The following is a 20,705-nucleotide window of genomic DNA, read 5'->3' as shown; positions in this document are numbered from 1 at the left end:
CGTTAAAATCGACACGGTGTCTTTGGACAAATTCCACCCACTTATTTCGTACTACCGGATTAGATGAAAATTGGTGCATGTCGATTCTATCTGTGTAAGAGTTGTTCTTACAACTAGTGTTTTTTCTGCGCTCCTGTAACGCAGTATCTTCCGCCGCTTTTCTTTTTACTTGAACTCGCTGTACTGCTTTCCGCACTGTCGTCCACGTTGGTTTCGAAGGCCAAGGCTAAATGATACCATGCTCAACTATATGAACTTGAGATTCTTCCGGCTTTGTGAGTATCACATGAAAACGTAAAGGGGACAAGGCCTTTTTTATTGGTTTAGAAAAACATACTTACAGCTACGAGACTTATGTATTTACATTCGGCGGAACTAAACTGTGAGTGGTATGAACGCATGTGAGCCGTTATGGCGTTAATTGACTCTATTGTTGTAACGTATATAGGGATTGATAATCGAGCAATGTATGTATCTCAGCTCTCGAACTTTACAACTTTTGTTTTATACACTTTTGTTATCTTTGTACTTTACCTTTAATAACCCCCAAAGGTTCACGCGCCTGCGTTTGGTCGGGGAGTACTTTGCAATTTTCCCCAATAGGTTTTTGGGTTTTTGTACCAGGCGGCACATAGGCTTGTAGTCCGAGTAGTGTTTCAGTTATGTGTGTTTGAGCAATGTACTTGATGAGGACGGCATTAAATACTCGGACATATAGTACGAGCTGCACACCCGCTTTGTTTGTTTTATGGTCGTGATTATAAATAAGAATACAGTAGAACCCCGGTAACTCGAACTCGGATAACTCGAACAACCCCGCTAACTCGAACTAACTTCCATTTCCCTTGGATTTCACAACACTTTTCAGTCATTTTTACCCGGTTAACTCGAACTCGGATAACTCGAAAACCCCGCTAACTCGAACTAAATTTCGTTTCCCTTGATCAAAATTTGGGTCAAATTTACCCCGATAACTCGAATTCCGGTTCTTGCAACTCACCACGGTGGCCCATTGATTTATAGAGCAACGAACCGATCACGTATTTGACAGCCATTTGCCACTCTTATCATAAGAATTTATGATCATGTTAGAGTTTCTGATGAGATTAGTTTAATTTGCACTGTACTGTATACTGAAGTGCTGAAAAATCAGTTAACTTTCAATTATTAACTTGGCAAATTAATTATTCAAATGACCCCGATAACTCTAAACCCCGCTAACTCGAACTGTTTTTCGTTTCCCTTCAGAGTTCGAGTTATCGGGGTTCTACTGTACTTCTTTTACAACTGTAACCGTATCATTTCATTTGCGCCATTTCGTAAGCCTATAAAAAGGCTGACTGTTTCTTTAAAAAAATATTTCAGCTAAAATGACGACGTAGAAAGTAACCTTGCATAATTTATTTCCTACATGCATAATTAAATAGGAATCGCGTTTTGAAAATTTAGGAAGGATTCCCTGAAACGTTAGATGTAGAGAAAATCTATCTATGGATGGAAACTATTCAATAGATAACTTCCTTTTTAGCAGGGCAATTCTTTCATCTTAACAAACACCGTTTCTAAACAGAAGCCCTATCAATCTATGACCACCTGTCATAGGTTAGAGCCAAAATGGCTAAAAATGGTAAGGAAAAAACTGACAATTGCAAACTTTTCAATATGGAAAAAGCGTTTCGAAAATAACTGGTTATCATATTTCAGTTTCGAAACTTTTAAGGAAGACAACAGCATTTGTTTCAAAAACGACTCGTCGATCTTGACAAGAAACCAGTTTCATTTCGAACGGAAGTCGAGTTGAGGCAATTTAACAGTAAGAAGACTTAATAGCTCCATGGAGTTCGTCTTCCCTTCACGAGGCAGCGTTAGCATGCAAAGCTTAGGCTCCGGTCACTGAAGAAGAAGAAGCGTAATATTACTAAGACATTAGCAGGTACCTAATTCCACCGATGTGCGACTTTCGAATGATTAATTCCGTTTCAGCAAGTAACACTGGCTCATACTCACTGAGAGATTTTCTAGATAAGTTTACTCTCCCTCAACTAGTGAAGGTGCAGGATGGATATTACGACGAGTTACAGTGCACAACTATTGGAGCGGATACTGTCTACAACTTGTTGACGATCGAAAGCGTCGAAACTGTGTTGTTTGAAGACGCAGAAGGCGAAGAAAGTCGTATTCCGCTTGGCTACCCTTGTACTGTGGAACGGGTAGCAGAAGAGAGATTTCAACAGAAGCTCAGGCTTCAAGACCTGGGCCATGATAGCTCGGCTATAAAATTCGTGCGCGTTATTGAGACCGATCCCAACTACGAAACTGTCATAAAGAATGGCGACAAACTCAAGATTAAAAAGAAAAAGTCTCGTGAAAACTTTGTGGCTTTCAAAAAAGTTAGCGACAAGGGGAAACCTCTGTTGAAAGTTCCAGCGAGTTGTCAAGCGAAATTTCAAGCGCTCTGGGACGGTGAAGAGTTACCACTTGCCAAATTTGTAAAGAAGAATAAGCTCCCCGTCTATGTGAGATTTATTGATACAATTACAAACGAGGATACTGCGGAAAAAGAGGAAATACGCGGACCTTCAAAAAGAGATTCTTACCCAGTTTTGCCTGAAGGTGTTGTCAAATTGAAGGGGATTCTGGCAGACTCATTCGTGACGGCTACAACGGAAGTCCAAGGCGTGACCTCAAAGTTCTCATTTCCCAAGACGCTACCGATCAGCGTCGTGCCTTTAACAATGAAAGCTATACCTAAGTCACCGGATGTTTCCTTGAAGTTTATATCGACGAAGAACGAAGCTGGTAACGATATCAAAGAATTTCTCGACGACGAAAATCAGTATGAAGACATGTCTGGCTTCAAACCACTGCCAAGCTCGTCTCAGCCAAAAAGAGGAGTTACATTTAAAGGAGACAGCGAAATCAGTGGCAAGTGCATGACAATCGCACAGTTGGGTCACGACGGGTTAGGAGCCCGCCATAATACTTATTCACCGGTGCCTCCCAAAAGAGTGTTAAGAAGCAAAAGTGTGACACTTCCTGGTAAAGGAACTGTTTTATTACAAAGGACTAACAGCGAATTACAACTACAAGCAAACGTCATGGACAGCAAGGAACACGTTTACGACGACTTGAATTTTAGCGCACGGCCAGAAGCGAAACACAATCCTTTGTTAATGGAGAGAAGAAGAAGCGACTCGAGCACTCATCAAGTATCGAAACAGAATTTAAACAAACTGATGCACGTAATGGATCAAACCTCGGAAGATTCTGAGAGCTGTCAACATCAAGGTGAAGTGGTTTCGTTGAAGATTTCGAAAATGTCCCCGACCTTAATGTCATGCACGAAGATGAAAACGTTCGGAAGGAAGGAAAAAGTGGCCGAAACTGAAAGTGCTCCCGGCGGCGCAGACAATTTTATCGTCCAGAGCTGTGCTAGCCAATCACTGAATAGGAATCCGTTGCCGCAAACGACAACTTCGTCGGCAAAGAAAAACCTGTTTTATGGCTCTGAGGAGACGGAGTCAGAGACAACTGTTGCCTTAAACCAAAACATCTTGCTTGTACCGAAGGTGACTCGTTCAAGCGGTGATGCACTTCCATCAGTTCCTTTTAAACAAGGAAGTTGTTCAGGGGGATCTCAATTGTCCAGCGGGGATCGTCCAGTGGGCACTAAACCGGAGGCAAACGGAAGACATAGCGTTAATGGTATGCGGGTACTGCCAACCAGCACAAACAAAACGGAAAGTCTGCCAGAACCTCCTCAAAGAAGTGACAAGGACGCGAATTCCAAGACCCAACAGCAAGGTACACTTGTGGCTGACACATCTGCAAGTAAAACGGTCAAAAAGGACCCCCCACCACGTCCTTCACGTATCAAACACACCGGGGAAGTTATACGTCCCGAGATTCCTCACAAAGCGACAAACGTATTAGGAGACAAAGTTGCAAGCTTCAAAGGCCGCCAACCTGTTCCATCCCCAAGGGTTAAGCCACGTTCTTTCTCGAAAACATCACAAGATGAAAGCCACTTGTCTCCGACTAATGAACAGAAACTTCAAGTCACTCCAGGCATCGGCCACGACACAACATCAAGACCTAAAACAGGGCAAGAGCCAACAACATCAGAAGAATTCCAGTCAACTGTGAAAGATGTTTCGAAGACCAGTTTTATTATTCCACAAGACTTAACTACTCTGAGAGTCACTGAAGTACTCGAGTGTTTAAAGAGCCTGAACATGCAACAATTTGAGAAGATTTTCAACGAGCGCCAGGTTGATGGCAGCATGCTCGTCTGCTTGGATGAAGAAGCTTTGGAGTCGTTTGGAATGGATCGCTTCCACCGTTTGAAACTTCTTAAAGTAATTGCTGGGTGGAGACCGCAGCTATAGCGGTTGGCAGGACACACATACCCCTTAAACTACGAGGGCCTAGACTCTGTTAAAAACGTGCAAAGGAACAGCCTGTTATATGTATTCTATAGGAGAACATTTAAACTGCTACTAGCGTGATGGAGCTTTGCTGTTTCACTATAGAGTCTTACAGGCTCTTTTCTGATATTTTATTTCTTAAATTTTTTTTTTTTTTTTACTTGCTCGTCGTTTCATGGCTGGCCACTGTGCAACGGCCGTTGGAAAACGTTTGACACGGATCTGACAAAGAATACCCATTGACCTAGAGAATATCAAAAATAATAACAATAATAACAGATTTATAGTGCGCTTTTCCTCAAAGATCCAAAAGCGCTATTACAAAAACAGTAAAGAAACGAAAAGGGCATGATGAAATTAGAGACTGGAGATGGTCCATTCTGAGGCCACTAGCATGTAACCTTGAGTTTTTATAGCAGTCAGTTAAATGTTTTGAAAATGAAAAGGGTGTTTACGAAGCCCTCATCCGACATATTTAGCTAAAAATGTTGGAATCGTTTGACCATCCTGTTGGGACATGTTGCAAAATGTTGGACAGAAGTTTGATGCATGTCAAACTTACAACATGTTCCAACATTTGCAAAATCGTTTGGAACAGTCCAACATGTTAGAACATGCTGTGTTCTTTTGGCAAAAACGCCCAATGATACTGTTAGATGCTGAATCCAAATATTGGGAACATTAATCTAAGGGTTTATAGCTCTTAAGTCACTTTTCCTAAAAGACGAAATCGAATGAGAAAGTACCTCGATATAACGATCGCGAAACCTCGTTATAGCGAACAAATTTTGTCAGTCCCTTGGCCCTTCGTTATATCGAGGTTCCACTGTACCCTACTAAGTTTTGCCTTCATGTGCCATACCGAAAATGTACTCGACTATTGTACAATACCGTGTCCATATGAATTCTTATCTTGTTTGCAAGGAGAATTTGAGAGTGGCGAGTTACTGTACTCACATTGTCCATACACTTACCATTATTGATATTTTAAAGAGAGAAATAAATAACTTATTGATCACTGTTAGGACTGCAAAAGGATAAACAGATATAAAACAAAAGATAAGAAGATGCTAAAAGGTATAAATACTTGTAAAAAGGCTATTTATCACAAGGCATTGCAGCGTGGTTCGAGGAGGCAGCGTGGCCGAGAGGTTGAAGATCTTGATTTCAAATTCCTGAGGTCCCGGATTCGTGTCTCCATTCCGACCACTTACTGGTGTAGTAATCACGGTCGGACCGCTCGGCTACACTTGTAAAATAGCTAACTGGTCTGCCTCATGCTAGTTGGGATTTTTATCCATGAACATTGTGTTCATTTGCAAAAAGCTATTTCAGTATTTGTTTGTATTTATAACGTTGCATGACTAAAAATAGAACTTAATAAAGCAATATCGAATATAACATCGTTAACATGACACGGGGTAATTCACGGGGTATGTTTCTAAATAGTGTTCTACAACATTCGATGTTGTCTAAAGACAATATTTGAGATAAATTCGGTCTGATGTGGACGTCCAACAAGATTTTCAGTCGCTGCTGGTGTAGCTTTCTTGTGTAAAAAGTCATTTAGATTCTACGAAACACCCTAAAAAGTGAGACATTTTTGGACGATTTTTGAAAAACTCTAGAACCCTTTGAGCAACACCCAAATATCTTTCACAGTTTTTGAAAGATCACTGGAAATTTTTACTGATTGTGAAGCTGTTCAACTTGTGGAAAGAAACGAAATTAGCCTGAAATAAACAACGACTGACTACTCATTTGACGGACATAAATCTCATTTTCTCAAGTGGCCTTCACGTAATGTGCTCATCAGTACTTTTTTGATCCATACGATGATACTTGTATAGGTCGAGGTATGTGAAACTGTCGTAACAATACGCGGAGGTGGTTCTTCCTTATTTCAGTTTTCCTTGTTACGTGATCGAAAAATAAATGCCTTGTTGTGTTCCTTGTTGTAGCTTAATTCTTTCACAGATGGACTGGACATTCTGTGGCCTGGGTTCTTGTCCTCAAATCTAGCCAGTACTGATGTCAATCTCGGTCATCTTGTCTGCCTTCTGCCAGTTGGGATTTTTAACCAAAAGCCTTTGTTTATTTGGAATATATAGATATTTCCGTGTTTGCTTACATCAGAACCTTTGACCAAAAATAGGAATTTGTCAATATTAGGTATAAAATGTGAAAATCGTGAACGTGACATCGAAAGCAACATTTAAGGGCATGTCGGATGTCAACTTCAGCTGGCGAAGCTTTCAAGGGTAAAGACAAAAAGAGACATTCAAAAGTGAGATATTTTCGGACATTTTCGAAAATCTCCAAAACTCATGAAGCAACGTATGGTAAGAAACTTTGCACGTTTTCGAAATATCGATGGAAATTTTCTTATAATTTCGAAACTTAGTTGTTCTGGATATGGACTATTTATAGAAAAAAAAAGAAATTAACCTTCACATTACTCACTAAGTGGACATCAATACCATTTTCTCAAGTGTTCTCTGCGTGATGTTCTCACGGTAATTTTTAGATCCATTAGATGATACTTGAGGTATGTGAAACTGTATGCGTAATAAAAACAAAGGCGGTACTTCCTTGTTTCGGTATTCCTTGTTATACGTGATCGGAAAAGTCAACATCTTCCACGCTGTCATACCTGTCCTGGCATAGTTTAGGAAGTATTTCAACTTTACAGGGACTATTAAGTGGTAGAAGATACTCCTTGTGCTCGGCGTCTTCTACGAGCAGGTTTTGAGTTCGTTTTATGGAGTGTAGCATAAGAATGTCATCTGCTGAAAGTGTCTCACCATCGTCCTCGCTATAGAATCCGTCTTCGACTTTTACCAGTTGCGGAAGATTGTAACGGGCTACAAAAGTCTTCAGGGTACAAGATTGATCACTCCAGCCGATAGTTTCAGTCTTAAAACCTTCCATACTGCAAACTCGTCAAGTCAGACAATAAAAACTAGGACTCGGCTCATTCACGTCAGTCATCTGTGAAGATGGCAATGTATGCGTCTGTCTGAGAATGCCGCTTTGATCGCAACCTCTATGACCCTTTTAAGCTTGATTGATTTTCCTTTATTACTTAAGTACATTGTACATTATCTGATGGGCAGGTGACGTGACCACAGCGCGTTTCAGCGCTGAAACGCTGCTGAATCGGTCACGTGGTTTTTTAAGGCTGTTGTTTTTCACAAAAGTGAAAGCAAAGTCATTACCTGTCGTTATTCACTTTAACGTGTGGCTGACTCCTTTCTAGCGTATTTCCCGCCCCCTTCTGTGGGGGGCGCCCCTTCATTCCCTGTTGCCAGGATTTTCGTGGGTGCGTTAGTGCGGCGTATGCGCGAGGTTGTAGGGGAGGGGAGGAGAAGCGAAGGGGAGGGGGTTTGGGGTAACCTCTCCAGCCCGAAGAAGTTTGAAAGCTTTTAGAGCTTATTTTAGGACGGAAATTTGCGTTTTAAAAATCGCTGGGTTTCTATGCGGACGGACACTGTGTCTGAACAGCTAAAAGTTGTTTGGAGCATACAAGAATACCACATGGAAAAACTCTCACAAGTCCTTCAGTCGTTTGACAAACATTAAAGGTCTCTGCGCATTCTCTAACAACGTAAAATACAAAAACAACCCAACAATATGGGCTTACACTCGGAAGGACTTTTGCGTCTGAGTTTTATGGGACATTATATTTGGGGTGGGGGGGGGGGGGGGGGGGGGGGGAGGAGGCCTATTTCGATATATAATAATTCTTACGTGGCTTCGAAGGAGAATAAAACAAAAGAAATCACATCGAGGTCCACAGATAAAAAAATATATTTTTTATTTTTTTTCTTCGGTCAAGTTAGAATTTTGCTGTTTTGACATTCACCTATAATGAAACAAGATTTAAGTACATAGCAAACACGGCCAGGAGACGCGTTAAAATCGACACGGTGTCTTTGGACAAATTCCACCCACTTATTTCGTACTACCGGATTAGATGAAAATTGGTGCATGTCGATTCTATCTGTGTAAGAGTTGTTCTTACAACTAGTGTTTTTTCTGCGCTCCTGTAACGCAGTATCTTCCGCCGCTTTTCTTTTTACTTGAACTCGCTGTACTGCTTTCCGCACTGTCGTCCACGTTGGTTTCGAAGGCCAAGGCTAAATGATACCATGCTCAACTATATGAACTTGAGATTCTTCCGGCTTTGTGAGTATCACATGAAAACGTAAAGGGGACAAGGCCTTTTTTATTGGTTTAGAAAAACATACTTACAGCTACGAGACTTATGTATTTACATTCGGCGGAACTAAACTGTGAGTGGTATGAAAATTTTTATTTATACGCATGTGAGCCGTTATGGCGTTAATTGACTCTATTGTTGTAACGTATATAGGGATTGATAATCGAGCAATGTATGTATCTCAGCTCTCGAACTTTACAACTTTTGTTTTATACACTTTTGTTATCTTTGTACTTTACCTTTAATAACCCCCAAAGGTTCACGCGCCTGCGTTTGGTCGGGGAGTACTTTGCAATTTTCCCCAATAGGTTTTTGGGTTTTTGTACCAGGCGGCACATAGGCTTGTAGTCCGAGTAGTGTTTCAGTTATGTGTGTTTGAGCAATGTACTTGATGAGGACGGCATTAAATACTCGGACATATAGTACGAGCTGCACACCCGCTTTGTTTGTTTTATGGTCGTGATTATAAATAAGAATACAGTAGAACCCCGGTAACTCGAACTCGGATAACTCGAACAACCCCGCTAACTCGAACTAACTTCCATTTCCCTTGGATTTCACAACACTTTTCAGTCATTTTTACCCGGTTAACTCGAACTCGGATAACTCGAAAACCCCGCTAACTCGAACTAAATTTCGTTTCCCTTGATCAAAATTTGGGTCAAATTTACCCCGATAACTCGAATTCCGGTTCTTGCAACTCACCACGGTGGCCCATTGATTTATAGAGCAACGAACCGATCACGTATTTGACAGCCATTTGCCACTCTTATCATAAGAATTTATGATCATGTTAGAGTTTCTGATGAGATTAGTTTAATTTGCACTGTACTGTATACTGAAGTGCTGAAAAATCAGTTAACTTTCAATTATTAACTTGGCAAATTAATTATTCAAATGACCCCGATAACTCTAAACCCCGCTAACTCGAACTGTTTTTCGTTTCCCTTCAGAGTTCGAGTTATCGGGGTTCTACTGTACTTCTTTTACAACTGTAACCGTATCATTTCATTTGCGCCATTTCGTAAGCCTATAAAAAGGCTGACTGTTTCTTTAAAAAAATATTTCAGCTAAAATGACGACGTAGAAAGTAACCTTGCATAATTTATTTCCTACATGCATAATTAAATAGGAATCGCGTTTTGAAAATTTAGGAAGGATTCCCTGAAACGTTAGATGTAGAGAAAATCTATCTATGGATGGAAACTATTCAATAGATAACTTCCTTTTTAGCAGGGCAATTCTTTCATCTTAACAAACACCGTTTCTAAACAGAAGCCCTATCAATCTATGACCACCTGTCATAGGTTAGAGCCAAAATGGCTAAAAATGGTAAGGAAAAAACTGACAATTGCAAACTTTTCAATATGGAAAAAGCGTTTCGAAAATAACTGGTTATCATATTTCAGTTTCGAAACTTTTAAGGAAGACAACAGCATTTGTTTCAAAAACGACTCGTCGATCTTGACAAGAAACCAGTTTCATTTCGAACGGAAGTCGAGTTGAGGCAATTTAACAGTAAGAAGACTTAATAGCTCCATGGAGTTCGTCTTCCCTTCACGAGGCAGCGTTAGCATGCAAAGCTTAGGCTCCGGTCACTGAAGAAGAAGAAGCGTAATATTACTAAGACATTAGCAGGTACCTAATTCCACCGATGTGCGACTTTCGAATGATTAATTCCGTTTCAGCAAGTAACACTGGCTCATACTCACTGAGAGATTTTCTAGATAAGTTTACTCTCCCTCAACTAGTGAAGGTGCAGGATGGATATTACGACGAGTTACAGTGCACAACTATTGGAGCGGATACTGTCTACAACTTGTTGACGATCGAAAGCGTCGAAACTGTGTTGTTTGAAGACGCAGAAGGCGAAGAAAGTCGTATTCCGCTTGGCTACCCTTGTACTGTGGAACGGGTAGCAGAAGAGAGATTTCAACAGAAGCTCAGGCTTCAAGACCTGGGCCATGATAGCTCGGCTATAAAATTCGTGCGCGTTATTGAGACCGATCCCAACTACGAAACTGTCATAAAGAATGGCGACAAACTCAAGATTAAAAAGAAAAAGTCTCGTGAAAACTTTGTGGCTTTCAAAAAAGTTAGCGACAAGGGGAAACCTCTGTTGAAAGTTCCAGCGAGTTGTCAAGCGAAATTTCAAGCGCTCTGGGACGGTGAAGAGTTACCACTTGCCAAATTTGTAAAGAAGAATAAGCTCCCCGTCTATGTGAGATTTATTGATACAATTACAAACGAGGATACTGCGGAAAAAGAGGAAATACGCGGACCTTCAAAAAGAGATTCTTACCCAGTTTTGCCTGAAGGTGTTGTCAAATTGAAGGGGATTCTGGCAGACTCATTCGTGACGGCTACAACGGAAGTCCAAGGCGTGACCTCAAAGTTCTCATTTCCCAAGACGCTACCGATCAGCGTCGTGCCTTTAACAATGAAAGCTATACCTAAGTCACCGGATGTTTCCTTGAAGTTTATATCGACGAAGAACGAAGCTGGTAACGATATCAAAGAATTTCTCGACGACGAAAATCAGTATGAAGACATGTCTGGCTTCAAACCACTGCCAAGCTCGTCTCAGCCAAAAAGAGGAGTTACATTTAAAGGAGACAGCGAAATCAGTGGCAAGTGCATGACAATCGCACAGTTGGGTCACGACGGGTTAGGAGCCCGCCATAATACTTATTCACCGGTGCCTCCCAAAAGAGTGTTAAGAAGCAAAAGTGTGACACTTCCTGGTAAAGGAACTGTTTTATTACAAAGGACTAACAGCGAATTACAACTACAAGCAAACGTCATGGACAGCAAGGAACACGTTTACGACGACTTGAATTTTAGCGCACGGCCAGAAGCGAAACACAATCCTTTGTTAATGGAGAGAAGAAGAAGCGACTCGAGCACTCATCAAGTATCGAAACAGAATTTAAACAAACTGATGCACGTAATGGATCAAACCTCGGAAGATTCTGAGAGCTGTCAACATCAAGGTGAAGTGGTTTCGTTGAAGATTTCGAAAATGTCCCCGACCTTAATGTCATGCACGAAGATGAAAACGTTCGGAAGGAAGGAAAAAGTGGCCGAAACTGAAAGTGCTCCCGGCGGCGCAGACAATTTTATCGTCCAGAGCTGTGCTAGCCAATCACTGAATAGGAATCCGTTGCCGCAAACGACAACTTCGTCGGCAAAGAAAAACCTGTTTTATGGCTCTGAGGAGACGGAGTCAGAGACAACTGTTGCCTTAAACCAAAACATCTTGCTTGTACCGAAGGTGACTCGTTCAAGCGGTGATGCACTTCCATCAGTTCCTTTTAAACAAGGAAGTTGTTCAGGGGGATCTCAATTGTCCAGCGGGGATCGTCCAGTGGGCACTAAACCGGAGGCAAACGGAAGACATAGCGTTAATGGTATGCGGGTACTGCCAACCAGCACAAACAAAACGGAAAGTCTGCCAGAACCTCCTCAAAGAAGTGACAAGGACGCGAATTCCAAGACCCAACAGCAAGGTACACTTGTGGCTGACACATCTGCAAGTAAAACGGTCAAAAAGGACCCCCCACCACGTCCTTCACGTATCAAACACACCGGGGAAGTTATACGTCCCGAGATTCCTCACAAAGCGACAAACGTATTAGGAGACAAAGTTGCAAGCTTCAAAGGCCGCCAACCTGTTCCATCCCCAAGGGTTAAGCCACGTTCTTTCTCGAAAACATCACAAGATGAAAGCCACTTGTCTCCGACTAATGAACAGAAACTTCAAGTCACTCCAGGCATCGGCCACGACACAACATCAAGACCTAAAACAGGGCAAGAGCCAACAACATCAGAAGAATTCCAGTCAACTGTGAAAGATGTTTCGAAGACCAGTTTTATTATTCCACAAGACTTAACTACTCTGAGAGTCACTGAAGTACTCGAGTGTTTAAAGAGCCTGAACATGCAACAATTTGAGAAGATTTTCAACGAGCGCCAGGTTGATGGCAGCATGCTCGTCTGCTTGGATGAAGAAGCTTTGGAGTCGTTTGGAATGGATCGCTTCCACCGTTTGAAACTTCTTAAAGTAATTGCTGGGTGGAGACCGCAGCTATAGCGGTTGGCAGGACACACATACCCCTTAAACTACGAGGGCCTAGACTCTGTTAAAAACGTGCAAAGGAACAGCCTGTTATATGTATTCTATAGGAGAACATTTAAACTGCTACTAGCGTGATGGAGCTTTGCTGTTTCACTATAGAGTCTTACAGGCTCTTTTCTGATATTTTATTTCTTAAATTTTTTTTTTTTTTTTACTTGCTCGTCGTTTCATGGCTGGCCACTGTGCAACGGCCGTTGGAAAACGTTTGACACGGATCTGACAAAGAATACCCATTGACCTAGAGAATATCAAAAATAATAACAATAATAACAGATTTATAGTGCGCTTTTCCTCAAAGATCCAAAAGCGCTATTACAAAAACAGTAAAGAAACGAAAAGGGCATGATGAAATTAGAGACTGGAGATGGTCCATTCTGAGGCCACTAGCATGTAACCTTGAGTTTTTATAGCAGTCAGTTAAATGTTTTGAAAATGAAAAGGGTGTTTACGAAGCCCTCATCCGACATATTTAGCTAAAAATGTTGGAATCGTTTGACCATCCTGTTGGGACATGTTGCAAAATGTTGGACAGAAGTTTGATGCATGTCAAACTTACAACATGTTCCAACATTTGCAAAATCGTTTGGAACAGTCCAACATGTTAGAACATGCTGTGTTCTTTTGGCAAAAACGCCCAATGATACTGTTAGATGCTGAATCCAAATATTGGGAACATTAATCTAAGGGTTTATAGCTCTTAAGTCACTTTTCCTAAAAAGACGAAATCGAATGAGAAAGTACCTCGATATAACGATCGCGAAACCTCGTTATAGCGAACAAATTTTGTCAGTCCCTTGGCCCTTCGTTATATCGAGGTTCCACTGTACCCTACTAAGTTTTGCCTTCATGTGCCATACCGAAAATGTACTCGACTATTGTACAATACCGTGTCCATATGAATTCTTATCTTGTTTGCAAGGAGAATTTGAGAGTGGCGAGTTACTGTACTCACATTGTCCATACACTTACCATTATTGATATTTTAAAGAGAGAAATAAATAACTTATTGATCACTGTTAGGACTGCAAAAGGATAAACAGATATAAAACAAAAGATAAGAAGATGCTAAAAGGTATAAATACTTGTAAAAAGGCTATTTATCACAAGGCATTGCAGCGTGGTTCGAGGAGGCAGCGTGGCCGAGAGGTTGAAGATCTTGATTTCAAATTCCTGAGGTCCCGGATTCGTGTCTCCATTCCGACCACTTACTGGTGTAGTAATCACGGTCGGACCGCTCGGCTACACTTGTAAAATAGCTAACTGGTCTGCCTCATGCTAGTTGGGATTTTTATCCATGAACATTGTGTTCATTTGCAAAAAGCTATTTCAGTATTTGTTTGTATTTATAACGTTGCATGACTAAAAATAGAACTTAATAAAGCAATATCGAATATAACATCGTTAACATGACACGGGGTAATTCACGGGGTATGTTTCTAAATAGTGTTCTACAACATTCGATGTTGTCTAAAGACAATATTTGAGATAAATTCGGTCTGATGTGGACGTCCAACAAGATTTTCAGTCGCTGCTGGTGTAGCTTTCTTGTGTAAAAAGTCATTTAGATTCTACGAAACACCCTAAAAAGTGAGACATTTTTGGACGATTTTTGAAAAACTCTAGAACCCTTTGAGCAACACCCAAATATCTTTCACAGTTTTTGAAAGATCACTGGAAATTTTTACTGATTGTGAAGCTGTTCAACTTGTGGAAAGAAACGAAATTAGCCTGAAATAAACAACGACTGACTACTCATTTGACGGACATAAATCTCATTTTCTCAAGTGGCCTTCACGTAATGTGCTCATCAGTACTTTTTTGATCCATACGATGATACTTGTATAGGTCGAGGTATGTGAAACTGTCGTAACAATACGCGGAGGTGGTTCTTCCTTATTTCAGTTTTCCTTGTTACGTGATCGAAAAATAAATGCCTTGTTGTGTTCCTTGTTGTAGCTTAATTCTTTCACAGATGGACTGGACATTCTGTGGCCTGGGTTCTTGTCCTCAAATCTAGCCAGTACTGATGTCAATCTCGGTCATCTTGTCTGCCTTCTGCCAGTTGGGATTTTTAACCAAAAGCCTTTGTTTATTTGGAATATATAGATATTTCCGTGTTTGCTTACATCAGAACCTTTGACCAAAAATAGGAATTTGTCAATATTAGGTATAAAATGTGAAAATCGTGAACGTGACATCGAAAGCAACATTTAAGGGCATGTCGGATGTCAACTTCAGCTGGCGAAGCTTTCAAGGGTAAAGACAAAAAGAGACATTCAAAAGTGAGATATTTTCGGACATTTTCGAAAATCTCCAAAACTCATGAAGCAACGTATGGTAAGAAACTTTGCACGTTTTCGAAATATCGATGGAAATTTTCTTATAATTTCGAAACTTAGTTGTTCTGGATATGGACTATTTATAGAAAAAAAAAAGAAATTAACCTTCACATTACTCACTAAGTGGACATCAATACCATTTTCTCAAGTGTTCTCTGCGTGATGTTCTCACGGTAATTTTTAGATCCATTAGATGATACTTGAGGTATGTGAAACTGTATGCGTAATAAAAACAAAGGCGGTACTTCCTTGTTTCGGTATTCCTTGTTATACGTGATCGGAAAAGTCGCCTTGTTGTGGTCGTTATTACAGTTTTAAAATGCTGTCTCAAAACTGAAAACGCAAAAAAAAAAAATCAGTTGGATCCCTGCAGTTTACCCAAAAAGGTTTTTATTTACGGACGATGAAACCCATAGGGCCTGCAGCGGGACGAAAACGCTTACGCGACAGATAATCTGCGTGCAGACACACAACAGCTTAAACAAAATTCTTCCTGTGTCGAAAATCGGGACAGAAAGGCGGAATTATTCGTCTGCACGCATTCAGTCTAGAGAACACTGTACGGAACATGGAAAGAGGACTCATTGATGGTGTAATTTGGCCACATTTTGCATTTCGAGAACAAGTGGCTACAAGCGCTATCACAATATTTACGGACCAAGAACTAACATTCTGTGCTTTTGATTCAAATAAATTGACGTAACATGCAATTACATGTACCAAACCTATGACGACCACAGGGATAAAGTATTTAGGAGTATTTTCCTCGCCAAAGGAAACTACAATATTTTCTCTTCATTATATATTTGTTTGATGCTGTGACGAATCACTTCTTTAATTAGTATTCACAACATATTGTTCGTAGGAGCATAGGATGGGAAAGGTTCAACTTGGAGCGTCTTTTAATGTTTATATATAATTAGTCAAAATAACACAGCTCGAAGATGATTTGGTTCCAGGAAGTGTTTTCGTGCACAGTGAATAAAATTCGAAAAAACTGTTTGAAGAGATAATGCTAACCAATATAACTTGCCCTTCGTTTTCGTGAGTTTATATAAATAGATTGAAGCCCAATACGTTCCTTGGCAAATGAAGTTATTTTGTAAAGGAGCTACGTCAAAGACAACGCATCTTGAAGAATTGGCAAGTTGTTTCAAGTTTGTCGATCATAATCCGTCTTTATCTTCGTCAGTCGAAACCAACGTTGTTTATTTTCGGGTTTTTACTTCTCCGTTGCTGTTTTTCTACGTTGAAAAACTATTATTTTGAGGTTTTCTTTAATTTAAAGGTAATCAGAAAAATAACTTAAAACACCGTGACATACTCCTTTGATTGTGTAAGATAAATGTCAGCTATCAACCGATATCAAGGGTTGGCGGTTATCCAATGTCACGCGACAGCAAAATAATCTTTCCGTTTATCCACTTGTTTTCGCCCGACTTCGTCAATATTGTTTTGCTTCGTGCAAGAGGAGCTACTAACTACGTTTCTTAAATAGAAACAACAAACTTGGCGGTATAGAGAAACTTATCGGGTGATATCGCGAGCAATATGAACCCATTTAAGACTAAATTGTAGACAGTAATTAATAGCCATCTACTTGTGACCCCATCTGATATCCGCTTTTGATGTTAAAACAACACAGAAGAGCCGAAACCGAATCAAAAATTTCGAATTACAAACAATCAAAAGAAACTACTCAACTGTCACTAACTCTAACTTATGCAATTTCCGACCACAAACGTGACGGGTCACCCATCTTCCTGTCTTCTACTGTCGTCTTCAGACGCTCGCTGAAGGCCAATACGCCTGGCAGGGATTCATCAGAACAAACCATTCACTGAATATTTTTAGTATGAATTTCACCAGGAAGGCCATGGCTACACCAGTCACCGATCTGTCTACGTTTATTGGACGACATGGCTCCACTCTTCCCAGGACAGTCAAGGTCGAGGAAGGCTTTTGTGGAACCAACGCTGAAGATACATTGGAAGCGGAACAAATACTTGTTTTCTTTAAAGTGGAGAGGCAGAGAATGATAATTGCACTTGATCAATTCAATCAAGAGCTCTGCGTGCCACGGGATACGAGAAATAAAGTTCAGGTTCTTCCGTTTGAATACTACTGCGAACATAACACAGTACAAGAATTGATCAATGCCCATCAGACGCCGTATCTCTGCGTTCTCGAAGACATTTCATCCCTGCAAATATCAGCAGAGACTACATTGAAACTGTTGAGCAACCGACCCATTCAAGGCGTCTTAAAATGTGAAGTAGTTGACTTATATGATGCTAAAGAGGTTCAACTGCCGTTGCAACTAGCAGGGAGATTTCAGCCGCTCCTGGACGCAAGGGAATACTACTTAGAAGAGGTTCTAGCGCAGTACGAACTACCAGTGAATATTCGATTTGTTTCTCAATCACGAGCCAATGATGACGTTTGCGCTCGTCCCTTGTCAAGTTTGGAAAACATCCATCTTGTGCGCGACACGGAAGTGGAAATGGTATTCGCAGCTTCAGTTGATGAAAAGTTATCACTAAACCTGTTCCCGAGAACATTGGACATAAGCGTTAGTTGCGGATTTAAAGTCACGGCTGATACTAGCAAGAAGATCAAAGGATGCAGACAGACCCTTGAGGCAGGCGCAAAAACTTTGAAACGACTCAACCAAATAGCAATCAATTCTTGCTATTTTACAGCTTGCCCAGTCAGACGTTTTAATTTCGAGTCACTTCAACCTCCCTCAATTTCTATTCGAAAAACAACTGGAGTGAGTCAAGCTGAGTTTTTGTCTACAGGCAAACAATGCGAAACCGCGGAGGAGGTATATATAAATAGAGATGTAACAAAGCGTGACCTTGCACAGTGTCTACAATCAGCCTCCAAATCAGGCGTTTCTTTTGAAGTTGAAGCAGCTGACTATGAAAATTGTGATATTGATGCCATCTTTAATAATTCCGATGTTTCAAAAACAACCGAGAAATACACAGACGAAGCGCCTCCTCTTCCACCCAAGATGAGATCGAGGTCGACAACAGAAGACGCTACCACGCAACCTAGTCCACAGAATTCTTGTCGACCAGTCCCTAAGCCTAGAAAGCGAGTGGGTACACCAAACAAAGGCAATAAAGAGAATGTCGCTGCAACGCTAACAAAATCACATACTGGAAACTCCTTTGAAGATGATGCCAAGGGGACTTGCCCCGAATCACCACCCAGGCCCGAATTTCTAAACGAAAGTGGTATCGACGACAAAGAAGATATCAGTGTTTCAAGAGAAGACGACACACCACGACTAACTCCTGGCACGTCTTCTCAAGATGATGCCGAGGGGACCTGCCCCGAATCACCACCCAGGCCCAAATTTCTAAACGAAAACGGTATCGATGAGAAAGAAGATATCAATGTTTCAAGAGAAGGTCCACCACCACTAACTCCTGGCACATCTTCTGATGATGATGCTGAAGAGACGTACCCCGAATTACCACCCAGGCCCGCATTTCTAATAGCAAGCGGTATCGATGACAAAGAACATATCAATGTTTCAAGAGAAGAGGGTCCACCATCACTAACTTCTGCCACGTCTTCTGAAGACGATGCTGAAGAGACGCGCCCTGAATTACCACCCAGGCCCCCATTTCTATTAGCAAGCCGTATCGAGGATTTAGAAGATAATGACCTTTCAAGGAGCGATCGTCCACCACCACTACCTCCAAGGTGCCCAGGACCGTCGGACTTCGGTTACCCAGCGTACTTAGTAGTTGATGTTGCTGACTGGAGGGCTGTTGAAGAGAAAGCTTTGAACCGCATTAAAGACGATGGTGTGTACAGCGAGGCGAAAGACGATGGAGGCGTTTTTAAACAAGACGACCCTCAAACATCTTGATTTGTCCCTGATGTATCCACCAGATGAGAGAAGTTCTGACGTTGAGAACAGAAACTCAGAAGTGAGTGATAGTCCTTACGTTGATTTTGAACGCCCTGAGAGGGAAGGAGTGAATGGTAGACCGTACGTTGACATGGAATCCCATGAGAGAATAGGAGTGAATGGAATACGGCGTGACCGAGAAAATTCCCATCCAGTGGATGTTATTCGGCCAGGTGAAAACAGAGCTTCTGAACAACTAAAAAGCCCACGATTTCGAGAGGCTGCTCGAGCAAACGAAGGCGACGTAGCCAGGAAATTCGAAGAAGAAAGTAGCGAGGAAGACTGGCCTTACGAAGAAGTAGACGTCCAGCGCCCATCCTCGCCAAAAGGGCATCGGAGTAAGGAAAATACAGTGAATGAGGAGAAAGCAGAACCCGGAAGCTCCTCCAAGAATCTAAGGAGTAAAAAAACACAAGGTTCTTCGGATGCCAGACCACACCGTGCGGTAATCCCCTTTCGTCACAGGAATCCAAGTGACATGATCATCTCTAATCGCCGAGAAGAAGACTGGATGGATTTTAGAGACATTGACCAGCTTTTTAAACTTAAGAAACAGCTAGATGAAGCTCTTGTGAAACAAGCCGATGTTCAAAAGCAGGTAAACGTAACAAAAGAAACCCTCACCTTCGACGAAAGCCAAACACAGCAACCTCCAGCGAACACTGGTTCAGCTTCCGAGCATATCGGGAGTGCACAATACCTGGATATGAACATCTGGGACAAGAATCAAAATCGACTTGACTCATCCGACACGTTTTGCAAACCGCAGCCCCCCAAAAGCACCCAAGTTGCAACAAGATCTAAAAGTCCTTTGTTTAACAAAAAAGCAGTCGATCCAGAAAAGAAAGTAGAGGAGAAAACACCTCGGAGTAAATCTCCGCTCTCATCTCTCGCGCCTGAGAATAACGGCCCTGCAAATACAACTTATGGTCGAGAATGCTCCGCTCTCACTAGTGTCCAAGAACGGGGCGAATTTGAAAAGCCCCACGTTACAATTTCAGACGACGACGATGACTACGAAGAATGTTTCGACCGAAAATATGTCAATCATCAAACAGGGATCAGAAGTTCATTTGCAAATGAGTCTCACTACTTGCAGCTTGAGAACCCGAGCGACGACAAAGACGAAGAAGTTTACGTGAATGTCGACGCGGAGGAGAGCGATAAAATGCTTGGAACTGATGAGCCCAATGCCCAAAAAGCGACTGTTATTCTCGAGAATTCTGGTCTTAAGGAACCTCCTCCTCTTCCACCAAAAAAGCGGGCTTCATCGTTGCGTGACGCAGAATGACAAACAAGAACAAATTCCTCGGAAATAAGCGAAAATAGTTTTGTTTTGGACGTCCTTTTGATGGAAGTTGGTGTCACGGAACTTATAACAATCCGCAGACAAACTGCACGAAAGTCTTGAAATCACAAATATCGGGCTTCATCGTTGCGTGACGCAGAATGCAGAATTCCTCGGAATGCGAAATATTTTGGACGTCCTTTTGATGGAAGTGGTATCCGGAACTTAAACAATTGATTCACGCACAGTCTTTCCGGCTTTCGCGCGTCGGCGATGTCCGTGAGTGGTGTACTCATCTTGTCTGGCCGCGCCCGCGCTCCTCGACGAGAAAAAAAACCTTAGAAAAACGAAAACAATTTC

At 41.5% G+C, this 20,705-nt stretch overlaps 2 protein-coding genes and 1 pseudogene across 2 annotated transcripts; all 3 read left to right on the top strand.

Moving 5' to 3' along the window:
* Nucleotides 1-1,749: 1,749 nt before the first annotated feature.
* LOC144649381 (uncharacterized) lies at nt 1,750-4,518 on the top strand. Its single transcript, XM_078508869.1, has one exon. It carries the CDS (start codon nt 1,950-1,952, stop codon nt 4,386-4,388), a length of 2,439 nt encoding a protein of 812 aa, XP_078364995.1. The 5' UTR covers nt 1,750-1,949; the 3' UTR covers nt 4,389-4,518.
* A 5,585-nt stretch (nt 4,519-10,103) lies between these two features.
* LOC144649382 (uncharacterized) lies at nt 10,104-12,872 on the top strand. Its single transcript, XM_078508870.1, has one exon. The coding sequence runs from the start codon at nt 10,304-10,306 to the stop codon at nt 12,740-12,742; it is 2,439 nt and encodes an 812-aa protein (XP_078364996.1). The 5' UTR covers nt 10,104-10,303; the 3' UTR covers nt 12,743-12,872.
* A 3,909-nt stretch (nt 12,873-16,781) lies between these two features.
* On the top strand, nt 16,782-20,501 carry LOC144649384 (uncharacterized; annotated as a pseudogene).
* Nucleotides 20,502-20,705: the final 204 nt, after the last annotated feature.

The sequence above is a fragment of the Oculina patagonica genome, chromosome 4 (genome assembly GCF_052425735.1).
Source record: "Oculina patagonica isolate OP01 chromosome 4, crgOcupat, whole genome shotgun sequence".
NCBI lineage: Eukaryota > Metazoa > Cnidaria > Anthozoa > Scleractinia > Oculinidae > Oculina > Oculina patagonica.
Note: the sequence above shows the minus strand (reverse complement) of the source record. Positions and strands in the feature narration are given on the sequence as shown.

Excerpts from the sequence above, each read along its gene's own strand:
- LOC144649381 (XM_078508869.1), top strand. The coding sequence starts at position 1,950 with ATGTGCGACTTTCGAATGATTAATTCCGTTTCAGCAAGTAACACTGGC.
- LOC144649382 (XM_078508870.1), top strand. The coding sequence starts at position 10,304 with ATGTGCGACTTTCGAATGATTAATTCCGTTTCAGCAAGTAACACTGGC.